At 41.7% G+C, this 25,880-nt stretch overlaps 1 protein-coding gene across 3 annotated transcripts in view; it reads right to left on the reverse strand.

The window, feature by feature from the left end:
- spock3 (SPARC (osteonectin), cwcv and kazal like domains proteoglycan 3) overlaps positions 1-20,290 on the reverse strand; it is a 518,883-nt gene extending 498,593 nt beyond the window's left edge. For 2 of the 3 annotated variants that reach the window (XM_063046338.1, XM_063046336.1), the window contains exons 1-2: positions 20,187-20,290; positions 19,868-20,029 (exon numbers count right to left, since the gene is read on the reverse strand). In XM_063046338.1, coding sequence (XP_062902408.1) covers positions 19,868-20,029 — 162 coding nt within the window. In that variant the 5' untranslated portion in view covers positions 20,187-20,290. The remainder of the gene's footprint in view (positions 1-19,867; positions 20,030-20,186) is intronic. The other variant, XM_063046337.1, reaches the window with a different exon arrangement.
- Positions 20,291-25,880: the final 5,590 nt, after the last annotated feature.

Below are 25,880 nucleotides of genomic sequence, written 5' to 3' on the forward strand. Positions count from 1 at the left end.
TGTTCATGCCATTAGGTTGGAGCCTACCCAGATGGAATATAAGGTGTTGTTCCTCCAACCTGAGTGTGGCTTCATCTTTACAGTAGAGGAGGCCGTGGATAGACATGTCAGAATGGGAATGGGATGTGGAATTAAAATGTGTGGCCACTGGGAGATCCTGCTTTCTCTGGCAGACAGAGCATAGGTGTTCAGCAAAGCGGTCTCCCAGTCTGCGTCGGGTCTCGCCAATATATAAAAGGCCACATCGGGAGCACCGGACGCAGTATATCACCCCAGCCGACTCACAGGTGAAGTGTTGCCTCACCTGGAAGGGACTGTTTGGGGCCCTGAATAGTGGTAAGGGAGGAAGTGTAAGGGCATGTGTAGCACTTGTTCCGCTTACACGGATAAGTGCCAGGAAGGAGATCAGTGGGGAGGGATGGGGGGGACAAATGGACAAGGGAGTCGCGTAGGGAGCGATCCCTGCGGAAAGCGGGGGGGGGGGAGGGAAAGATGTGCTTAGTGGTGGGATCCCGTTGGAGGTGGCGGAAGTTACGGAAAATAATATGTTGGACCCGGAGGCTGGTGGGGTGGTAGGTGAGGACCAGGGGAACCCTATTCCTAGTGGGGTGGATGGAATGAGAGCAGATGTACGTGAAATGGGGGAGATGCGTTTAAGAGCAGAGTTGATAGTGGAGGAAGGGAAGCCCCTTTCTTTAAAAAAACGAGGACATCTCCCTCGTCCTAGAATGAAAAGCCTCATCCTGAGCAGATGATGCCTGTTGTTTGTATTCCTACACTAATCTCATTTTATAATTTCCTACATTCCCATCAAATCATCTACAATTCTACATCTATCAGCAAATTAGGAATAAACTATAGGCAGTGTGCAGTCTAACCACGAAAGATTGTCTTGGATATTTCTCCTGTAATCACAAGACCCTGCTGGACACTGATAATGTCAGATGTCCCAGGCCTATTTCCCTTGTTTGGCGACGTGTCAGATGGCAGGGGAGCTGTGTGATTTCAGTTATAGTGAGGAGTAGGCCTTAAGCCGCAGGCTTGCCTGCTACTGCAGTCCTGGAAAGGAGACGCAGGAGGGGGTGTAGTGTGATGACCGTGCTCAGTTGGGGACTGACCGCTCTATTGGTGCTGCCCTCCAGTGTTCGAGCAGTGGAAAGACAAGCTGGATTGCATGCTGTTTGTCTGCAAACTGGAGCATCATTTGCAGGACATGTCACTCAGGGACTTGGGCTAGACATTTTTTTTTGCATGATTGTGTGTGCGCACATTATCTTGAGTGTGCTGTGTTTTGCACCTTGGTGCCAGAAAACAGTGTTCTATTCTGCTGTATTCATGTATGGTTAAATGATAATTAAACTTGAATTTGAACTATAGTGGCCAACTAACCTACTAATTGACACTGTTTTACAGTGTTAGAAAAAAAAGGTATCTGGAAAAAACCCAGAGATGATCACAATAAACAGTATTGGAGGTCAGGACTGAACCAAGGTTAATGGAACTGCAAGACAGTGCTGAGCCACTGTGCCCCCCAGTGCTCCAAACGAATTAATGTCAACCATCCCTATTTCTCATATATACAGTGTCTCTCAATATCATCATCCGAATTCACAACGTCGGACTCTATGTCTGAGCTGAAGAACTGCAGTTCCTCTTCACTAGCAACCTTGTCTATTTCCACAATCCACCATTTCCATGTTGTTTGACCGACATCTCAGTCTGGACTAGTAGAACCTTCCTCCAGCAAAATACATGGAAGACAGAAGCGATTGCTTTAGGATTCCACAACAAATTACATTTCTTAACAGCCAAATCCATCACTTTCCAGACTTCAACGTTACACCCATCCATAAATTGTCTTCAGATTTCAATAATATCACCTCTTATTCTTTTAAATTCCAGTAAGCACAGGCCCAACTAGCTCAGCTATTGAACATGGGACCCTGTAAGTCATTCCATTGAAGCATCCCAGCACTACTGCCAAAGCAAGGGATCCTTCCTTAAATTCTGAGGTCAAAAATACCCATGGTGTTGCATGTGCATTCTCAATGTCCTGCTAAGATGTATCAAAAAAAAATCTAATTTGTAGGACACTGCTTACAAGCCACATTTCATTAACCTTGCTTATTTCTCATCATACATGCCAACTTTCTGTTTCAGGCACCAAGGCCCTCAAACACCTGTGTATAGGAAGATTTGCAGTCTTGCTTCATTTCCATAATAATTTTCTATTTCATTCTTCCTTCACAACTGGATGAAGTCATATTTTCCCATATTATGCATTAGCCACTAACTTCTTACCCATTTCCTTAATCTATCCCTTTACAGGCTCTTTATTTCCCTTCAACTTGTTAAGCTACCTATTTTTGTGAGACAGAAAATGACCTCGTGGTGAACTGCAAACCACATAACTGCACTGTTAAATGAAAATAAAACAGCAAATGCTGAAGAGCTAGAATAACTGTTCTACTGTTCTGAAAAATGACCTTCAAACTGAAACATTAACTCCTTTCCTAAATTATGGCCTGACCTGCTGAATAATTCCAGCATTTTCTGTTTTTATATTACAACTGCACTATTACGTGTGGGTGAATATCCTGACAGTAAGTATCTTGAATGTCCCATGGATTTTCTCTTTAATTGTCCTGATTTGTTATGAATGTTAAATATTACAAAAGCTACTGGTAAAACAACTTAAACATTTTCTTTATTTTGAAGTTCAAAGTAAATTTTATTACCAAAGTGCATATTTGTGACCATATACAACCCTGAGATTCATTGTCCTTTTGACATACTCAACAAACTTACAGAATAGCAACTATAACACGATCAATGAAAGATCAACCAGAGTGCAGAAGACAATGGACTGTGCAAGTGCAAATACAAATAAATAAAGAACATGCGAAAATGAGATACAGTCCTTAAAGTGGGATAATTGGTTGTAGGAACATTTCAATGATAGGCCAAGCGAGTATAGTTATCCTCTTTTTTTCCCAAGAGCCTGATATTTGGGGGGTACTGACCATTCTTGAACCCGGTGGTGCAAGTCCTGAGGATCTTGTACCTTCTACCTGATGGCAGCAGTAAGAAGAGATCAATAGGAATGTGAATAATAATCCAATATCAAATTGCTTAACAATGTAAATCTTCGTGCAAAACCTAAATCTGCAGTTTTGATTACTACTGAATATTTATTTTAAGAGAGAACAGTTAACTATAGTTTTACTTTCTAATAAAATCAAAGATACAAAGGAAATCGAAAGGGAGCAATGTAAGCTATTAAAAGAGTTAGTGCAACACAAACTCTATTTGAGAGGAAAGACCACATAATGAGAGCAGAGTACAACACCAGAATCTGGATTCAGAAATACAAACAGAACATGTTCTAAAGATGATAAAATGATTGTATATCTGAGTAACTCCACATTATGACTTCACCATGCTGATACTACATTGCATTTTCAATTGAGATTTAAAGCATTTTTCTATTCTTTAGCACACTTTCTACAAGCAAGCAGCTTAGATTGAAAACGCGTCACCCAGAACTGACACAAATCACAAATAGAATCAATAATATTCTGAAACTATTGCTAATGAGCTATTAAAGTATCTACAGAAAGTATTTTGAACAATTTTAACTACTGTAGCCCATCTACGATGCTTCCAACACTAAAATTTAAAATAATGATAGGTTGGACTGGGTGTAGCTACACATCCCTCATTGCTCACAATATAATTAAATGTACATGCAAAACTACCCTCAGGTAGGATGAAGTTAATAATTCCACTGTCATAAACACACAGATAACGAAATAATTCAGAAATAAATCCTGCAGACCAACAAATGACTAAACTGTGCATTCAATTTCACTTCACAGCAATTTGAAAATTGTATCTTGCTTGTGAACATGGTGCTTCAGTGTTCTGTGCCACTTCCATGCCAGGGTACATGATTTACCAATATTTTGCATGGTTATACATCTTAACTACATGTAACTTAGTTTAGAAGTCGAGTATAAAGCATGAAATTACCCACGCAATGTTTTATGATTAACTAAAGACCACAACCCTGAAACATCTGAACACCAAAGATACATATATCAGGATGCTATCGACTACAGTTCAGCATTCAATACCATCATACCCCCAAAACTAATCAATAAGTTTTAAGCAACACACATCAAAGTTGCTGGTGAACGCAGCAGGCCAAGCAGCATCTGTAGGAAAAGGTGCAGTCGACGTTTCAGGCCGAGACCCTTCGTCAGAACTAACTGAAGGAAGAGTGAGTAAGGGATTTGAAAGTTGGAGGGGGAGGGGGAGATCCAAAATGATAGGAGAAGACAGGAGGGGGAGGGATAGAGCCGAGAGCTGGACAGGTGATAGGCAAAAGGGGATACGAGAGGATCATGGGACAGGAGGTCCGGGAAGAAAGACGGGGGGGGGGAACCCAGAGGATGGGCAAGAGGTATATTCAGAGGGACAGAGGGAGAAAAAGGAGAGTGAGAGAAAGAATGTGTGCATAAAAATAAGTAACAGATGGGGTACCAGGGGGAGGTGGGGCCTAGCGGAAGTTAGAGAAGTCGATATTCATGCCATCAGATTGGAGGCTACCCAGACGGAATATAAGGTGTTGTTCCTCCAACCTGAGTGTGGCTTCATCTTTACTGTAGAGGAGGCTGTGGATAGACATGTCAGAATGGGAATGGGATGTGGAATTAAAATGTGTGGCCACTGGGAGATCCTGCTTTCTCTGGCGGACAGAGCGTAGATGTTCAGCAACGCGGTCTCCCAGTCTGCGTCGGGTCTCGCCAATATATAAAAGGCCACATCGGGAGCACCGGATGCAGTATATCACCCCAGTCGACTCACAGGTGAAGTGCTGCCTCACCTGGAAGGACTGCTTGGGGCCCTGAATGGTGGTAAGGGAGGAAGTGTAAGGGCATGTGTAGCACTTGTTCCGCTTACACGGATAAGTGCCAGGAGGGAGATCAGTGGGGAGGGATGGGGGGGACGAATGGACAAGGGAGTTGTGTAGGGAGCGATCCCTGCGGAATGCAGAGAGAGGGGGGGAGGGAAAGATGTGCTTAGTGGTGGGATCCCGTTGGAGGTGGCGGAAGTTACGGAGAATAATATGTTGGACCCGGAGGCTGGTGGGGTGGTAGGTGAGGACCAGGGGAACCCTACTCCTAGTGGGATGGCGGGAGGATGGAGTGAGAGCAGATGTACGTGAAATGGGGGAGATGCGTTTAAGAGCAGAGTTGATAGTGGAGGAAGGGAAGCCCCTTTCTTTAAAAAAGGAAGACATCTCCCTCGTCCTAGAATGAAAAGCCTCATCCTGAGAGCAGATGTGGCAGAGACGGAGGGATTGCGAGAAAGGGATGGCGTTTTTGCAAGAGACAGGGTGAGAAGAGGAATAGTCCAGATAGCTGTGAGAGTCAGTAGGCTTATAGTAGACATCAGTGGATAAGCTGTCTCCAGAGACAGAGACAGAAAGATCTAGAAAGGAGAGGGAGGTGTCGGAAATGGACCAGGTAAACTTGAGGGCAGGGTGAAAGTTGGAGGCAAAGTTAATAAAGTCAACGAGTTCTGCATGTGTGCAGGAAGCAGCGCCAATGCAGTCGTCGATGTAGCAAATGAAAAGTGGGAGACAGATACCAGAATAGGCACGGAACATAGATTGTTCCACAAACCCAACAAAAAGGCAGGCATAGCTAGGACCCATACGGGTGCCCATAGCTACACCTTTAGTTTGGGGGAAGTGGGAGGAGCCAAAGGAGAAATTATTAAGAGTAAGGACTAATTCCGCTAGACGGAGCAGAGTGGTGGTAGAGGGGAACTGATTAGGTCTGGAATCCAAAAAGCGTAGAGCTTTGAGACCTTCCTGATGGGGGATGGAACATGTTGGAGCCTCCGGGTCCAACATATTATTCTCCGTATTTTCCGCCACCTCCAACGGGATCCCACCACTAAGCACATCTTTCCCTCCCCCACTCTCTCTGCATTCCGCAGGGATCGCTCCCTACACAACTCCCTTGTCCATTCGTCTCCCCCATCCCTCCCCACTGATCTCCCTCCTGGCACTTATCCATGTAAGTGGAACAAGTGTTACACGTGCCCTTACACTTCCTCCCTTACCACCATTCAGGGCCCCAAACAGTCCTTCCAAGTGAGGCAACACTTCACCTGTGAGTCGACTAGGGTGATATACTGCGTCTGGTGCTCCCGATGTGGCCTTTTATATATTGGCAAGACCTGACGCAGACTGGGAGACCGCTTTGCTGAACATCTGCGCTCTGTCCGCCAGAGAAAGCAGGATCTCCCAGTGGCCACACATTTTAATTCCACATCCCATTCCCATTCTGACATGTCTGTCCACGGCCTCCTCTACTGTAAAGATGAAGCCACACTCAGGTTGGAGGAACAACACCTTATATTCCGTCTGGGTAGCCTCCAACCTGATGGCACGAACATTGACTTCTCTAACTTCCGCTAGGCCCCACCTCCCCCTGGTACCCCATCTGTTACTTATTTTTATGCACACATTCTTTCTCTCACTCTCCTTTTTCTCCCTCTGTCCCTCTGAATATACCTCTTGCCCATCCTCTGGGTCCCCCCCCTCCCGCCTCCTTGTCTTTCTTCCCGGACCTCCTGTCCCATGATCCTCTCGTATCCCCTTTTGCCAATCACCTGTCCAGCTCTTGGCTCCATCCCTCCCCCTCCTGTCTTCTCCTATCATTTTGGATCTCCCCCTCCCCCTCCAACTTTCAAATCCCTTACTCACTCTTCCTTCAGTTAGTCCTGACGAAGGGTCTCGGCCTGAAACGTCGACTGCACCTCTTGCTACAGATGCTGCTTGGCCTGCTGCGTTCACCAGCAACTTTGATGTGTGTTGCTTGAATTTCCAGCATCTGCAGAATTCCTGTTGTTTGCGTTTTGAAAATAAGTTTTAAGACCTTGTGCAACTGGATCCTGGATTTCCTCACTGGCAGACCCCACGATCTCCATCAGCACAGCTGTATCACAAGGCTGTGTGCTTGGTCCCCTGCTCTACTTGCTTTACCCTTATGACAGTGAGGCCAAGCACAACTCCAATGCCATATTCAAGTCTGCTGATGACACCACTGTCTTAGGCTGAATCAAAGACGATGATGAATCAGTATAGGAGGGAGAGTAAAAATCTGACTGAGTGATGCCATAACAACATTTTACTCAACGTCAGCAAGACCAAGGAGCTGACTGTTTATAGACTTTACGAGAAGGAAACTAGAGGTCTATGAGCCAGTCCTAGTCAGAAGATCAGAGGAGGAGAGACTAGCAATTTTAAATTCCGGGGTGTTATTATTTTAGAGGACCTGTCCTGAGCTCAGTACACAAGTGCAATTATGAAGAAAGCACAGCAGTGCCTCTACTTCCTTAGGAGTTTGTGAAGATTTGGCATGACATCTAAAACTTTCACAAACTTCTATAGATGTGTTGTGGAAGGTATATGACTGGCTGCATCACAGTTTGGTATGGAAACACCAATGCCCTTCAGCAGAAAATCCTACAAAAAGCAGTGGATACGGCTCAGTTCATCACAGGTAAAGCCCTCCCAACCAGCGAGCACTTCTGCATGAAATGCTGTTGTAGGAAAGCAGCATCCATCATCAGGAACCCCACCACCCAGGACATGCTCCCTTCTCACTGCTGCCATCAGAAAGAATGTAAAAGAAAGAGCCTCAGGTCTCAAGCCACCAGGATTAGGAACAGTTACTACCCCTCAACCATCAGGGGATAATTTCACTTGGTCCATCTCTGAAATGTTCCCACAACCAATGAATTTACTTTCACGGACTCTTCATCTCATGTTCTGAATATTTATTGCTTATTTATTTATATATTATTATTTCCTCTTTTTGTATTTGCAAGTTTGTTGTCTTCTGCACTCGGGTTGAATGCCTGAGTTGGGTGGGCTTTCACTGATTTTGTATGGTTATTATTCTATGGATTTATTGAGTATGCCCACATGAAAATGAATCCCAGGATTGTATATGGTGACATATATGTACTCTGATAATAAAATTTACTTTGAGTATCGGAGCAAACTTAGGCTATTCATTTGTAAAGTGATGGTTGTTGATTGGAATCCCTATGGGAAGTAGTAATGCAGTTGAGAATGCTAGCATGGGCATTAAAATGAATTTCCTGCTTTTCTGATGCTCAGTTGTAATAGCAGTGCTGTGGTAAATGTCTGGAGAAAGGTCCAGAATACTTATACCCTTCCTGCCACCTACAAAACCATGAAATCTTGGTGCTCAATGTGCTGCGTTGAATTAGAATTCACATTCTGTGGCATACTCTCCAATAATGGTGCAGACAGATACAAGTGATAAGAAGGACAGCATCCTTCCATTGGAATTCATTTTTTCTGGCCAAAGCTTACATTACTATTGAGTTGCACAATCTTGCTGCAGCAATATCGACAGCACTGCATTCTGATTGGTATCACTGTTGTACATCTATGAGCTCATGTTCAGCAGCACACAATTCAAATGTGCATTTTGCTCCCAATTTGGCAGAGAACTTCATTTTTCAAAGACAGTTTTAGATTCCAAGTTAATTACAACGTGCAAGAGCTTACATTACATAAATGAATTTCCAGACAAATTTGCCTGGTTATCTTTCTGTGACATTTGCATGTCAGTGGTTGCGCTGCAGTTTTGTCTTATTTAATGTAGTCACTGTCAATCCTGTAATATTTTACACCGGATGTCTGTAGATGGCACTGTGCTCTAGTATATTATCACAATTAAGACTGTGATAATGTGGCTGTAGCACAATACATCCCTGCATCCATTCTTGAGGTAAATGCTGAATGTATGAACTTATGCTGAATAAACATTAAAAATTGCTCTTCAGCTGTGAGCTTGTCTTTAAATTATGTAAATTTAAGCTATAAATACCCAACTACATTTGCAAAGATTCTGTATTACATATTTTAAGCATGTATTGGTCATCATTTCACTATACTACTGCTTTTTTTCTGTACCGAAAACTGCTATGTTTTGTAACTCCGTAACATAAAACTAAATCAAAGCAAAAGCATGGAGCCAGAAATGCCTGTCTTAGTTTCGTTTTTACTTTTAGCGGGACATGCACTTATGACACAGTGGTGTGGTGTGATACCATTCACCTACTTTTACACAAGACCCATAATGAAATATTTAAATGAATAAGAATGCTTAACCAAATATATTTACTATATTACCCAAATATTACAGAAATATTAAATACACAACACTCCTCCCTGCTTAGCAATAAACACCAACTCAATATAGAATGCATCTCAACACACACATAAAGTACACCATACTACACATACTATATGAACATCCACGGTATAGTAAATGTTAGATTATCTCATTCAGGCCTAACGATTCAATCAATGTGGAGAATTTCTTATTCTTGTGGTATAATGTCTTTCCTGACTAGGAAGGACACTCTGCTTGGCAGGTGAGACCTGTGGGTATGAAACAATCTTAGGTTTTCGGGCCTCCTCCACTGCAGATGTAGGGTTCAACTTTGGAACTGCAGAAAGTGGTTCTGACAGCTCTGAACACTTTCCTTCTCTAACAATTAACTCCTAACAAGGCAATGCGGGCTATTCCCAGGGATGAACAGGCACTGCTTGCTCTTAGCGTCTCTAGATATGTTGGCATCCTGAACAGTGCATGGCAAACTGCTCAATCTGCTGAACTATCCCAATCCACCAGGCAAAGCGTCAAGCCAACACTTTCATTTTGCGCATGCCTAGATGACCAGCATGTATGTAGCTCCTCCAACACTTTAGCTCCCAGCTTGGATGGCACAATAACTCTCAATCTCCACACAAGGCAAGTTCATTCCATTGCTGATAGAACTGGAATTTCTGCTGCACATCCTTGCCATTTTGGCTTGCCATTTAACAGGGAGAAGTAATAGGAAGGCTTCTGACTTGCATTGGGGAAAATACATCAAGAGGATTGTGCACTTTTGTCAACTTTTCAGGTATTTCCTTTTCCAAGAGTGAAGAGGATAATCGCCCAACATTTCCATGACTAGCTGTCCTCTGGAATTCAATCCTGTAATTGTCCCCTTCAAGAAACAGCTCATCTCTGAACTTGTACTGCTACCATCAGTGGAACACCCTTCTGTGGATTGAAAATGGACACCATTGGCTGATGATGAGTAATAACGGTAAACTCTCTCCCATACAAGTACTGGTTGAAATGTTTTACATACCAAAGCAGACCAAAGGCCCCTCTCTCAATCTGTGCATAATTTTTCTCAGCAGCAGTAAGGGAACATGATGTAAAGGCTACGGGGTGTTCTCTTCCATCCCTCATAACATGTGACATGATTGCAGCCATACCATAAGGCGAGGCATCACAGGAAAGCTTCACGAGATGAAGTGGATCATAATGTGTGAGTACAGTGTTGGACACCACCATTTCCTTTACCCTTTGGATAGCCACCTCACACTACTTTGTCCATTGCCATTTCATCCTGCTCTGTAGTTATGAGTTCAAGGGGTGGAGCACAGTGGCCAGGTTTGGCAGGAACCTGTTTTAGTGATTGATGAATACTAAAAAGGACCACAACTTTGACATAGCCTTTGGCCTTGGGGCATCCACACTGTTTGAATTTTCACAGCCACTTGGGTAATTTTTCTGCATCAATGGTGTGACCACAGAAAGTGAGGCTCAGTTTAAAGAATTCAGAGTTGTCATGTACTTTTTTTTAAAATCAGGCACAAAACTTACCATTTGCAAAAGAAATACTAATGTAGTGTTGCTGTGTAAAGGAGAGATCACTTCCCTAGCGTTACCATGGACTCTGTTCCCAGTGGTCCTATTATTTGTAAACCAACTTCTTCCTTCTTTATCTAACATTGCACTACAATATATTGTAATGTAACAACTGACTCCAAATTAATGAGTGATTCCATCACCATGCAACTCCAGAAAGTGTTAAGTGGTGAAACAAAAATCTATTGTAATACATGGCAGACACTCAAACACTTTTTTCACTCTGCCCTTCCATGCAACCCCATGGTAGCTAATTAAAAACCAGGATTAAAAGCTATTTATTTCAATAACTGCATCTTTCTCTAAATTTACAACCTTGTTCCGCCCACCTCACTACTTTGAAATCTAGAACACTGAGTACATCCCTAATAGTTTTGACTAAAGGAACAGGAAATGAATATTTAAAACTAGATTACACATTGCGTTGAAAAATAGAAATGTATGATTGGGAAAAAATGCACTGATTTTAAGCTGCTTCAAGTTAATTTGGAAAGATTTGTCACATAAGGTTTATTATTTGTGAAATGTCAACACTATTTCAGCAGAAGTGACAGTGCAAGCCGAATGGTGTCCAAGTAGGTCACTAATACTAGTGACCTACTAGTTCCTAGTAGGTCCTTCACTAATATTGCCAAAATTTTCTTTAAAAAATTAGTATCTATGGCCTGTCCTTTGCAGCAAGAAGGATTTCCATTGACTATAATTTCTTGATTTGATTTAATCTTTAAATTGAATATGGAACAAGTACTGTCCCAGGGTTATTTGGCTCAATACTAACCTGGGATAGGATAATTATAAATCCTTCCACCTCTCATACCCTTGGAGCAAGAGCATACAGTTGCTAAACTTCAGTCTTTACCAAACTCTCACCCAGCCACTGCTTGTGAAAGAAACTGGTAGTAGATGGTCAGGTGGCTCACAACGTAAGAAGCCACTGGTTGTTCCAAAGTGTCCCCAAAAGGAGGGACATTCGGAAGTAAGTTTGTGTATTGCTGCAGTCAGGCAGTCAGTGGGGAGTGAGAACTGTTCCCTTCTGATCATCGGATCTTTTCTAGACTGGGAACAAGCCTCTGATAGGCAGTCAAGCAATAAAGCAAAAATTTGTTTCATAATAATCTCAAAGGCAACTTCCATGGAGATTCAAGATATGGATGTATTATCTGATTGCTTGCAACCTCCACCCCCCCAATTGACAAGACCAAGCAAAAAGTTTAAAACTATTTACATAAATAATCCTTTTAAACCTAACCGAGTTCCGCAAATTGATCCCATACCCATGCCACTGTAGTAGGAAAAACAAAACTGTTTCCAAACTAAGATAGAGAACAGCACCACCTACAAATCAAGATCAGGGATTGCAGGATTCAAGGGAAATCTTTAAAAATCAGAACACTGGGGGCAGGGACAGAATGAAGATTTCAAAAACATGAAGGCAAGACTGTTGATGTAATTTTTTTAGAAATATAATTCTGTACTATTTTGATAATGCATTCATTATATTTAATGCATGCTGGCATTACTGATGGACAGAAATAACACTGAATAGCTATTTCACTCTTACATTTTCATGGAGTCAGAGACAAACAGCACAGAAAAGATTCTTTTGGCCGATGACATTCTTCAAGTACTTATTTATATTAATCCCACTCACGAACACTTAATTCATGTTTACTTTACCTTGGTAATTCAAGTGCTCATCTGGATCCTCTTAAACATTATGAGAGCAGCTTCTCTGATAATGCGTTCCAAATTGCAACCAACACCTAGGTGAAAAGAAATTCTTCCGATTTTCTCTAAACCTTTTAGCCCTACTTTACAACTATGTCCTTCAGCCTTTGACAGCTCTGACAAGAAATGTTTATTACGTACTATCCATGCCTTTCATAATTTTGCGCATCTCTAATCAGCTCCCTTCACTGCCGCCACGTCCTCCTCTGCAGCAAAAATATACCACCATCCTAGTCAATCTCCTTTGCATCCTCTACGGTGCAATCACATCCTTCTTTTAGTGTGCAGACCAGAACTACACACAATCAGTTGTAGCCTGATCAATGCTTCGTAGTGCTGTACCAAAATCTCCCTGCATTTATACTCTATTCTCCAGTTAGTGAAGATCACCATCCAATATGGCTTCTTCTGTCTTCTTGTGTTGTCAACTTCAGCAATCTTTGTTCTTTACCCCAATGCCTGCTTGTCCTGAATACTCCCTAGGACCCTGCTAACGGTGGTACATGTCCTCCTCTTCTACATTTTCTCAGCCTCGTCTCATACCTATGAGGAAACACTTCCTTGTGTCAGAGGTATTAAACACCAGTGTACTTTTAAGGTGAGGATTAAGTGGTTAAGAGGAATCCAAGAAAGATATTTTTTTACCTAGAGGCTCAAAGCAATCTCGATTGCATCGGAGAAGTGATGGAGGCAGCTCTCACAACATTGAACAGCATCTCACTGAACACCTGAATTGGCACGGCAAGGTAACCCACCAAGAGCTGATAAATGGGATGAATATAAATAAGTGCTTGTGGCTTTATGTCATTGTCTTGATCAAGGTAGCAGTTGATCAGTATTAATCAATAATTTACGACTATCTTCCTATCAAAACTACAATCAATTTATGTCATAGTAAATTTATTGTGTATATATACACATATACATACGTTACCATATTCTACCCCAAGTTTCATTTTCTTGCAGGCATTTACAGGCAAAGAAAGAAAATAGAATTTATGAAAACTAAATAAACAAAGACAAACAACTAATGTGCAAAAGATGACAAACTGCAAATAAAAATATATAGTACTAAGACGTTTGTGCTATTAAGATATTTTATTCAAATGGCACAAAGGTATTTTTGCTTGTTTGTGTGTCAGATCCTCAAATGCCTTCTGGGATTCCTTATTCTGGATAGTATTCTTTTCATTTTGAATCTGTCTGCATACGTCTAATGGTTCTTATACATTTCTAAGAAGCATTTGAATACTGAGTCACTAAAGTTCTATCAAGAAGCAAGAAAAGCAAAAAAAAAACACACAGACCATAAAAACAGAGCACATTGTCCTCAATTCTGAGGACACGTCAGAGGAAAAACTTCTACAAGGGGAAAACTTGACTGGTTCTAATTCCTCCTAACCTCTGACATTAGGTTTACTGCACTACCTCTCCTCTCCGGATTCCAAGCAGAATTTTGCTCCAGTCTTGCCCAGACTTCTTTTCCTCTTCAGAGCAACACACACAAAATGCTGGAGAACACAGATCAGCCAGCATCTATTGGGGGGGGGGGGGCGGGGAATAAACAGTCGATGTTCCCTTCTGAAAAATGCAGTGTCAAAGCCACCAGGCTAGGTTTAGGTGGTGAAGAGGGCGTGGGATCATGACATAGAGCAAACAATGAATGTATAAAGTGCCAGAATAAGAGAAAATTAAGAGCTGGGCGGGGTGAAGGGGGGGGGGATTGGGGGAAAGAGAACTATCATGGTAAAATTTACTTATTTAATTGGTTTGCTGATATACAGGACAGAATAGGCCCTTCGAGCCACACTTCCCAGCAATCACCCAATTTAATCCTAATCACAGGACAATTTACAATGATCAATTAATCCAGTAACTGGTACATCTTTGGGCTGTGGGAGGAAACAAGAACACCTAAAAAAAAAACCACCTGGTCACAGAGAGAACATACAGGTAGCAGCAGGAATTGAACCTGGGTCACCTGTACTGTAAAGCACTGTGTTAAACAGCACTTCACTGCACCACCCGTAAGATAAATAAATGTTCTGAATATGTATATCACAAACGTCTCTAGGTTAGTTGATGCAAAAGAAAACTTTGAGGCAATAAACAATGAAGAAAAAATAAACTTTAAAAAATGTACAGTCAAGAGGTATACTTAAAGGTGATGGATCGTTCATAAATTGCCGGTAGCCGCTAAAGGGGCCAATTTATTCACAAAGTTCCACAAACAGTAAGTTAATTCGACCAGATATTCTAGTTTAGGAGAGCTGCTTGAGATTTCCCAGCTCCACCTTGAATATTGAAAAGGATTTGTTTTACACCCAGTTGAACAAACAATTGTACCCCTGGTAGCAAACCTTGGGTAAAAAAGGCTTCTTTGACAATGATGCATATCTAGTTTCTGCGCTGAAGCCTCTATAAATGATGTATTCAGTTCCCTGGGGTGGTGTTTGAATTCACAATGTGAAAGTCAGCAGAATGCTGACATAATTGCAGGTGCTATAAAAGCAAGTGGGGTCAAACCATAACTCCATTGGTAAACTGATGGAAACTACTTGCAACAGAGGTCAGGAATCAGGTCAAACTTTTATTAGGAAATTCCTGTAGGTAATAGGTTGGATTTCTGCTTGTCCAGCATAAAGACATCACATAATCAGGAAAGATTCTCAAAACTACACCAGAACCGAAATTCAAGGAGAAGAATTAGACCATTCACCTCTTCATGTTTCCTCTGCAATTCAATAAAATCACGACTGAGTTTCTAATCAAAACTTCCTGTTCCCGACCCCCTGAGAAGGCCATAAAGTGACACTTGAAATTATTTTCCTGAATGGTGGTCTTAAAATGGCATCCAGAAAGGTAAAAGTAATATCTTCTGAAGGAAGGAGGAGTTCATGCCATAGTGATTGGGTAAATGTTAAAAGTTATAATACAATTCCCTTCCTAATCTCCACCCCTTTCACTTCATGCTCAAGCAAAATGATGTATTTAGGGGAAAAGGAGACGGGTGAAGTAGACACCATGACACATGTGATATGAACACGTGGATCCCACCACTGCCTGAACAAGAGATTGTGTCATGCTGGAGAAGACTGGGATCGTGGCCTGCCCCAGACTAGAGGGCTTCTCAGTTGTGCTTTCTATACCCAAGAGCTTTACCAATAACAAAGGCAGCGTAGGAACTCCACCACCTATGGATTATTCTTCAAGTATTTGAAAATATCTCTTGTCTTTCATTGGTATTGGCTAAATCCTAGAACCATCTAAACAACATTGTGGAGATACCTTCAATGGAAACCATTCCTTGAATTCCATGAGCAAATTTTTTAAAAACTGCTTAACCATTATATGCAAAGCAAGTTGTTGCATTTACAGCAACTGAAAAAAAAATAAATTCCAAATATCTGTGTTGTTATATTTTAAGATATCGGTCTGGTTTGGCCTGAAGTAGAATTTTAAGATACACACTCTTGCACTTCTCCCAAGGGCAATGTAACTGGGAGAGCCATTAGAGGTGACATTGACAATGTTCTTTCATACATCTGCAAATGAATTTGCTTCGCCTAATGAAAAGTCTTAAGAAAAAAATCAAAAAAAACAGAACATGGAAACAAAATGGAGGTGAAAAGTTAATTTGTAATGCTAACTTCGGGGGTTGCTGGGTAATGTAACTGGGAGAAATGTACATAATTAACAACCACCAACACTGAGTTGTGATTTCACTTCTACAGGCTGGTCAGACATGATGATGTTGTTGTTACAGAAAGGTTTTTAGCACACTTTTGTGTTTAGGTTTTGGAGTTCAATAAAATGTGTTACGGGTTTCATTAAAAATAAAACACCTCACTTTGTTTTATTTGCAAAAACCTACAAGGCTACTAGTCCCAGCCTGCAAAGGTCCTATTTTTTACTACTCTTTGTTTTCTACCCGATTTTCAATTCATACTTGTGTGGTATCACAAATTTCATATGCTTGTTTATCCCATCCATCGCTCCAGGAATTTATCAAAAGACTTCCAAAAATCAGAATATATAATACCTACTGGCTCCTCCTCATCTACTCTATTTGTTACATCCCTTGAGATCTCTAAAATTCAATTATATTCCCCTTTCAGAATTCCTTCCTGACTTTGCCTAATCGCATTATATTTAATGTTTATAATTTCCTGTACACAAGAGTAAAGGAGAACAAAATCACTGTTACTCCAGGTCCGATACACACAAAAACAAAATACTAAAGATAAAGAACACAATAATAATAAAAAAACACAATAAATATATATACATAATGTAGCTTATATACATAGATTGATTGTATGTCCATAAAGTAATGTTTGGCAAAGGAGTGTCTGTACATAAGGTGTCTTGACAAGAAATAATAAAGTAGTGGTGGTTGGGAGTGTGGAGGGGTGGGTTAGTGGGTGGAGGTGTTGATCAGCCATTTTGCTTGGGGAAAGTAATTGTCCAGGCATGGATGCTACATAGTCTGCCCCTTAATGCGAGTGGACAAATAGTTCACAAGCAGGTGGGTGTTCATATTATGATGTTTTAAATCACGTTACTGTGTTTTAAGTGCTTTCACAAGAGATCTTCATAATTGATTCCAGCATTTTTCCAACTACTGATGTAAGATTATCTGGTCAGTAGTTCTCTGAATTCTCTCTCCCTTCTAAGGGTCATGTTTGCTCCTTCCCATTCTGCAGGAAGGATTCCATAATTATAATATTTTTGAAGATATAACTATTTCCATATCTACAGCATCAATTACCTTTACAATTTTGGGAGGCAAATCATCAGGTCCTTGAGATTTTTCAGCTTTATTGACATGCCAGGCAGATTTTATTAACTTATATTTCATTTCCTTGTCTTTACTGGACCCTTGCTTCTCCAGTGCTTCTAGGGCATTTCTCACATCTTTTGTGAAGACAGTAACAAAGTTTTTGTTTAGTCTTTCTGTTTCATCCTTATTCCCTTTGCATTCTCTGTAAAGAATCTTTAATTCCACCGACGTGCCTTCTTTTCAGCTTTATACATATAATCCTTTAGTGTCAGTTTTGATTTTCCTTACATTTTGAGAAAATATTGGAAATATAAAATCTGACACTGAGATATGTTCACTCGCATATTCTAAATTTTCCAGTTTTTCCTTTTGCCTACAAGTATATTTGCTGTAAATCATGCATTATTTCTTCACATGCTAGCCACCGCTTGTCATACTTTTTAAGTGTATTTTCTCAGCCAACCTTCCCAGATTTAAGTTTCATTTTTGATTGAAAATCCTGCTTTCATATTAACTACTTTAGTTCTTTCACGTGATTAATTAACTCTTTTTGTTGCTTAATTCAAGATGGCAAATAGCTTGCTCCCTAGTATGTTGATATAGAAATCCATCCAGTATATGTTTCAGCAATTTTTCCTCAACATTGCTGGTTCTCCAGCCTTTGCATAGATTTAAGTCCCTCAATGCTCAGCTAATCAAATTTGATAATGGACAAACACTATACCAGTAATACCTACCATCAGCTCTCTCTGGTGTTTCTCTCTTCCCTTTCTTCCACGGTCTTCTGTCCTCTCTTATCAGATTCTCCCTTCTCCAGCCCTTTATCTCTATCCCCGATCTCTACATCTCCTATCTTCTTGTACTTCTTCCTTCCCTCCCTCCACCTTCTTACTCTGAATTCTTCCCTCCCTCCACCTTCTTACTCTGAATTCTCCCCTTCCTTTCCAGTCCTGATTAAGAGTCTTAGCCCAAAACATCAACTGTGCTCTTCTCTATAGAGGCTGCCTTGCCTGCTGAGTTCCTCCAGCATTTTGTGTGTTACCAATAGCAGGCTATAATTATTTGTGCACTCATATTTGATGGTTTTAAAAATCACAATAATGTCAGTAATACAGATAATGTATCAGTTTTTCAGTTCAGAAACATTGAATTGTTCTTCCTGCACATACATGCTAACCTTCTGAGTTTATTTTGTGAACATTTTCAGGGTTATTTTTGTGTTTTTCACATTCATGGTGTTTTGATTTGTTTGATTGTATATTTTCACCAGTTTATTAGCCTTGGTATTGCTTGATATTTAACAAAAATAATAAACAAAGACATTGAAAATCAAGTGTTTGTTTTTTTTGCTGGAGGTAAGTATGAACTTCTGCAATTATTTTACTTGGGAAAAACATTTTTTTTTCTATCCAAGTAACCTCGATCTTGACAGATAATATATTTAGTCAGTAAATTCAAGCGATCTACCTCATCAGAATACAAAAGCACCGATTGAATACAGATTGAATCCGGTTGTGGATGTGGGCAGTCTTGGATCTTGCTGCACGTCCCTAATTGCAATGTACTGATTATTGTCCACCCACTTACATGCATCACACCAACAAACGAATGCTTGTATTTACACACATCTATGCTGCACCCAAGAAATTGTTGCAGTTTTCCCACAAAAGTGGTGCTCAGAAATGTGTGCTACTTAGCCGGAGGAAATGCTCATCTCCCTCGTACGCAATTATTTTCTGTTGTTTATTGCTTTCCACTGACTCATAACACATCTGCAAAAGCAAATCCGCACGCACCTCTCTTAAGTAGCTAATATGTTTAGTCAGATCGTCACGCCGTACCTGAATTTCTTTCATTCTCTTGTACAGTAGCGAACACCACACCAATAATCCAGTTACTTTAGCAAAGAGCTTCCCATACCACTTAGCCTCGTTTATTCATTTCAATCCAAATGTCGAGTAAAAACTGATGAGTGCCCCAACAATCGACTGAAACTAACCCAAGGTGCCCAGGGTCAAGTGATGCCAAACACTGGCGATTTCAAACGGCCTTGGTCCCACCAGTCCCAATACTTCCATCTGGATTTTCACTTTGCCTACTTGCTCAAATCGAGCACAGTGCCGTCTAAGAAACCTCTACCAACATCAATCCGGGCTCCGAATACACACAGACTTATGTTTACAGGTTAAGTTAACTGTACCACAAACTATTCGCGAAACCCTTCAGATTTCGATATCCAGCAAAGTCACTTTCGAACGCGTTCACTCCTACAGAAGGTAAAGTTGCATGAAAGAAAATGCATTCAGCGCCTCATCCCCACACTCCGACGCCCCCGCTATGTATGGAGTTTGCAAACACCGCAGCCAGGTGAAGGGAGTGAGCGTGCTAAACCGACCGCCCCGAGTTTAGCCTGGGCTCGGCGGGAGGGCGCTCGGAACCGCTCGCTCACGCACCTCTCTCCTGCTCCAACCACCCCGGGCAACAACACAAGGCTGCACTCGGAAAGCAACAACAGTAAACAGGTACCTACGTCTCGAAATTTGTTCCAATGCCCTGGCTCCTTGTCATACTGTGAGACGGTGGTCAGCCATTGTTTATCATCCAGAAAATTGCCGTTGTCCGCTGTAGCTCGCTGTCTGCCTTCTATTTGCAGAAAGGCTACAGCAACAACACAGAGCAAGACCTTTAGCATCTGCAAACGAGGAGAGAATTTGTTTTTAAAAAAATACATCAGTTCGGGAGGTGGAGAGAGGACGTTTTCGTGAGAGTGCAACTATAAAAAATATAATAGTGTTCGTGTTCTTTAAAAAAAACCAGTGAATGTTGAGGAAAAGATGTGCGAGCTTCACCTTGCCTTTCGCTGCAGCTGCTGTGAGCTCGGTACAGCCTCAAGCTTCTCTCGATGCGCACGCGACCGACGGGCGCGCGCCTCTTGTGCGGGTGCACTGGCGAGCCGGCGCGTTCCCAACAAGGATGCGAGCACAACCTGGAATAGTGCGGGGACGAGGATAGGCTCGCTGTTCCAGATACACTGGATGAATGGTTATTTGGGCCTTCACTTCATCGGGACAGCCAAGTATTTGGCATAAGTCTTCAAGAAGAAAAACATCTATTTTATTTGGAACACCATTCCGCTTAATTAACTGTTGCTAAACATTATCGAACTAGGGTCATTCGCGTCCTCGTCGTGAGGCCGTTAGACGCAACATTGCTTACAGCAATCAGTTTTTAAACAGCGTCACTTGCGTGTTTGTGTTCAAAAAGCAGGGATTTTGTCACTGATGGAAAGTAATAAAGAACTGATAAAGCAGTAATTCAGAACTGTTTCGTTCGCTGCTGTTTCAAGCATTCAGGCATGGAAATACCAGTCAATGTCGGGAGTGAAAATGAAACCATTTCACTAGTTCCAACAAGTTAGGACCTACAAATAATTTGAAGGTATCGACAATCACAAATGTTACAATGAAAATTAATATTTTCAGAATGCAACAATGCAACACATTGCTTCAAGGCAGTCAATTAACCATCATGTGTTTGTATATAATAATTGGCTGGAACAATACCTGTTTGTACTAGCCATTGAATTGCAATTTTCAAACTCTGCTCATGGACACGGACTCCACTCAGGCTAGAGAACATTTAGTAAATTTCCTGAGACTAAGGGTAGGAGGAAATTGCAGCATCCTTCTTAGTGAATGAAATAATGTGGCTATTTAAATTTTTTGTTAAATTTCTTAAAATATCTTTCTTCCCTGTGCAAAGGGATATGGACAGATTTTTCAGTCTTATTGTGTTGTTGATCGGTTATGAGTTTAAACAAGCTAACCAAAGTGAGATCAAACCAATTTGATCTCCAAATGTTGTTACTTGACCCACTAAGGGCATATAGTGTCACACCTGCACATGCAGGCTCCTCCTAGTCTCCACCTGCCACTTATTCCCAACTCATCACCTGCAGCCTATTTAAACCCCAGCTCTCATCCACAATTCTAGTTCACTCATTGAACCAGGTAGCCTCAACCAGATGGTTTCAGTTACCTTGTTGCCTGTTGTAATCAGTTTCTGTTCTCTCTTGTTTTGTGCCCCCCCCCACAGCTTGTTATTTTGTAGTTTATTAGTAAAATATAGTTTACTTCTAAAGGTCTCTGCAGCACTGCTGTTTGTTCAAGCCTCCTCTATGTTTTCTGACAGGATGAATGAACCAACAATTGACCCAACAGAGTTGTCAGCTTTGAAACAGCAACCCCAATTACAGTCACCCTCCTCCCTCAGAGGCCCGGATTCTCCAACTCCATGCTGAGATGATCCGGGGTTTTGACCATCTGGGAAGTGAAAGGGTGCAGCCGGTCTTATACATCACCCGCATCAAGGCTCAAACTCAGTGCTGGATTAATCCATGGAATTTGGCAGAAGCGTTGCTGGCCCAGTAGCATCACTGCCTCTTAGAGTGCTTGAAAGACTAGCCATCTATCCAAATATGCCTACTAATGTCGAAATCCACATCACTGAACTGATAAGCATATTATGGAACAACCTTCCAAATCAGCAGCCAGAAACAATTGCCAAGATCCTTTTCTCTGGTGAATAATGAAGCAAAGTATTCATTAAATACCTCCACTATCTCCTCCAACTCCATGCACACATTCCTACTATTGCACCTGATTGGTCCTATTTTCACATGGAAGAGGCTTCTGCTCTGGGTTTATCTATCCCACAATTGACACACATCTTCTGTCACGGCTATGTCACCCTTTGAAGTGCTTCATAGCTACCAATCACCATTGTTTCCCATTGGGACCCCATCCACCAGAGCCCTGGTTCACTGCTGCCAGAATGCTGGGGAGAGGGTGTGGAGGTTCATCCTAGCTGTCAACTGCACCTACTGCCACCAGGCCAACCGCTGGTGGTACCCAGCCAGACTATGCCATCCTAGAGTCTGTGTCTAGCTGTCCACCTGAGATCTGTCCCTGCACATCAACTCCCACCAGCTCTAACCCTGGTTCATTGGTTACCCATCACTTCAATCCAGCCACTTACCATCTCCAGCCATCACCTTAGGATCATACCTACCTTCCATATACTGCCTCAAGCCCGTTGTTCAGGGACCACACACCCTACCTGAGCTGGCACCTCTGGGACCTGATGGTGGAAGGTGGTCTGGGGAACATATTTTGCCCGTTGATGGATTCACCTCACTGTAGACAGACTGTCCAGTACCTGGTCAACTTAAAGGGAACGGCCTGGAGGAGAGATCTTGGGTGCTGTAGATACATGTTGGATCTATCACTCATTAAGGCATTCCACTGGGCCATCTAGATCATCCTGGGTTGTAAGGAGCCGGCCGTAGGTACTGGTGCTGGTCCTGTTAGGCCTGCACATGCATCGTCCTCCCAGTCTCTACCCGGGGGAGAGTAGTCAACTAAATGCCACTCATTTCCAACTCATGACCTACTTGAACCCACTCTCAGACACAGAATTTGTTCACTAATCAAACCAACCAAGCTTCACTAGTTGCTCCTAGCTTTCAGTTACTTTGTTGCCTGTTGTGATCAGTACATGTTCTCTTTTTTTTGGCCTCTCCTGCATTTTATTGGCAAAGTATCATTTACTGCAAAACCATCTTGACTGCTCTGCTCAAGCATCCTCTGCAATGTTAGGAATTTTAAATTAATTTCAATAAGTGCAGAAAATAACATCTCCGTTTCACTCCCACCGCTTGACAATATCCGTTAAGATTAATCACTGGAGGAACCCAAAGAAAGTCACTACAAAGGTGTAATACGTTCCAGTTTCTAATACAATGTACTACTTTTTAATTGTCGCGCATGTTCTTCAATTGATTCAAAATTAATTGTACAAAGTTGCGAATGTTGGGATTTTGAGTTGGGATGTTGGGATAGGTCGAGCATATGCGGTCGTCTGTTGAGGTCCAGGAGGAATTAAGCATATCTCGATATTCCCGTTAAGTCACGAGTCAATTTTATGGTTACACTCATATGTACGAAACTGTCTTTGCTAAAATGTCCTGCATCACACTCACTGAACTCATCTTAAATAATAACTATTAACGTTTTACTGTAACATTTAATTATTGTCGCTGATGCTGAATTTGTTATTCTTGCAATTTGGTTTGCTAACTAAAACGTTCAACGTAAGTAATCACAAGATTGGTGCTGGGCTGTTCCCTTTGACGATGCAGTTCGGCGGTTACTTTGACTGTAGTTGCGGATTTGCGACCAGCTGCAGCTTGGCCCATTTTACAAAGCGGCATTGCTCACTCCCGCTTCCCTACAAGATCGACAAGACGCGCAAAGAAAGGAATCCGTCGCCACAACTTTCCAGTGGCAGATAATAGCGTAAGCATTGTGATCAGGAATAGGCCGGTGAAGTCTTTTAAGCCTACTTCGACATTCAACAAAACCATAGCTGATCCGCTCTTAGCCTCCGCTCCACTTTCCTCTAACCCTCCACTAATGTGGCGATTTCCGCTTTGGATGTGTTCGTTTGCAGTTCCACAGTGAATTTCATAATCCTTTGGAGAAATCCATCCCACACAGACGATCCCTCATTCAGCAACAATGTTCTAGAATCTCCCAAGGAATACGAATGTGAAGCATGTTCTGAGTTAAACTACCTGAAATTTGTTTCAAATTCTGTGCATTAATGCAGGTGACATTTTGCTGGAGTCTAAACAATATAAATTCATCTCATCTCAATCTTGAGATCTTAATCTGACTTTAAAAATATGTGTACCTAAAACGCTGGCGTATTACCGTGTTAAAATAAATCGTAGTGATTTCAAAGCACGAACTGAATACTGTTGGTGCCATGATTTCACGCTGGGGAGTGTGTTGCAGATTTCTGGGAGTGAAACCTGTTGATGGATAAATAGAAGGTAACAGCAAATGCGCAGTGACTGACGTCAGACAGCAATAAAATCTCTCTTGGAATTTCTAATGCGAATCAGTGTCTGTATCAACTCCACAAACCTCAGGAATGCGATGAATCCACCTAAAATAATTAATAATACGCGTTTGCCCGAGAAATTAAATTCCCTAACCTTAACAGTGCGATGAACTAAAATGAGTGTGCAGTTTCCGAATGGTCGCACTTAGAGATTGCTAACACTTACGGTACAAAGGAGCTGTTTTAAAAATATACAGTACAGTCTTTCGCTAACGTCCAAAGCTTGCAAAGGCGTGTTGCCCTCTCAAATGTTAAAGACTCGCTCGAAATCCGTTCGTGACAGGGAGTATTTGTTCACACTCAATACCCCAGCCACAACAATCAGCCTCCCAAATTGTGCAATCGGCGTAATGATAGCTTCCCGCTGGTCATTCGGACACAGCGATCACAGCAGGTATAGGAAACCCGCCCAACAGCGAGCCCCGCTGTTTTCCGAACTATGCTTAGCAATACACAACAGCTACAACTTAAATGATTAGACATGAGGTCAAAATCAGCGACTGCCACTTTGTTTCCCAAATTGATGCTCAACACTTACACGCTCCAAAGAACGGTAATGCCTAAACTATCTGATGGAACAGAAGGACGAGGCTACCTGACTTCGCAAGGCACTTGGTGCACTTCGGAATCACCACGGCGGCGGCGCCGAGGTCTATGAGCGCCTCCCTGCGGCATTTACCTCCTTACCAAAACTGCGGCTCTTTCAGGTCTCCAGCGGGATTTCAGGACGGTTCGATTTTTTTTATTTTCTATTTTTAAGCTGTATGACATGAACTTTGCTTAATATGTGCAAACGGCTGTAACACGTGTTTCTCATGGTGACCTTTCGTGGGCCGGGTGAAATGAAGTTTCTATTCATGAATTCAGAACCAGCATACCCATGTTTTTATTCAATTTTTAATACCACGTGGATATCCTATTTACTTCCGAGTTAAACAGCTTGATGTTTCAACAGAAGTGTTCTGAAATCTGTTAGAAGTGACAATTTTGTTGTGTTTCGGCGATCCGTGAACCCTTACCCCGACAGAGTTAAATTGTTTGAATTCCTAAGATACTGTATACAAATAGCCAATATAAGATTGCTGGAGATATGAAGGCTAAAGCATACTGTAACTCTTTGGTAACCCTTCCTAACTATACACATACATTCTACATTCACGTATTAAAGCTAATGATATACACTATACAAAATGCTAGAACAACTCGGCAGGCCGGGCGACATCTGTGGAAAAGAGTACAGTCTACGTGATTGGTCTCAGCCAACTCTTTTCAATTTATGCTGCCTGGCCTGCTGAGTTCCTCCCGCGTTTTGTGTGTGTTATTTGCATTTCCAGTACAGTATCTGCAGATTTTTCCCTTATTTGTAGCTAATGATATAATTGTATTTTAATTTAGTAATTTATTCATTAGCGTGACGGTTTGCAACATCAGAACAGTTGCTGACAGGTAATTTTACAAAGAAAGAAAACTATTTACTAATGAATTTTCATAAATTAATACAACATGGAATAGGCATAGACCTCATGACATCCATAAGACACCCATTTACACTAATCCTTTTCTTTTCTCACATTCCC

Source organism: Mobula hypostoma, chromosome 4, assembly GCF_963921235.1.
Source record: "Mobula hypostoma chromosome 4, sMobHyp1.1, whole genome shotgun sequence".
In the NCBI taxonomy this organism is placed as follows: domain Eukaryota; kingdom Metazoa; phylum Chordata; class Chondrichthyes; order Myliobatiformes; family Myliobatidae; genus Mobula; species Mobula hypostoma.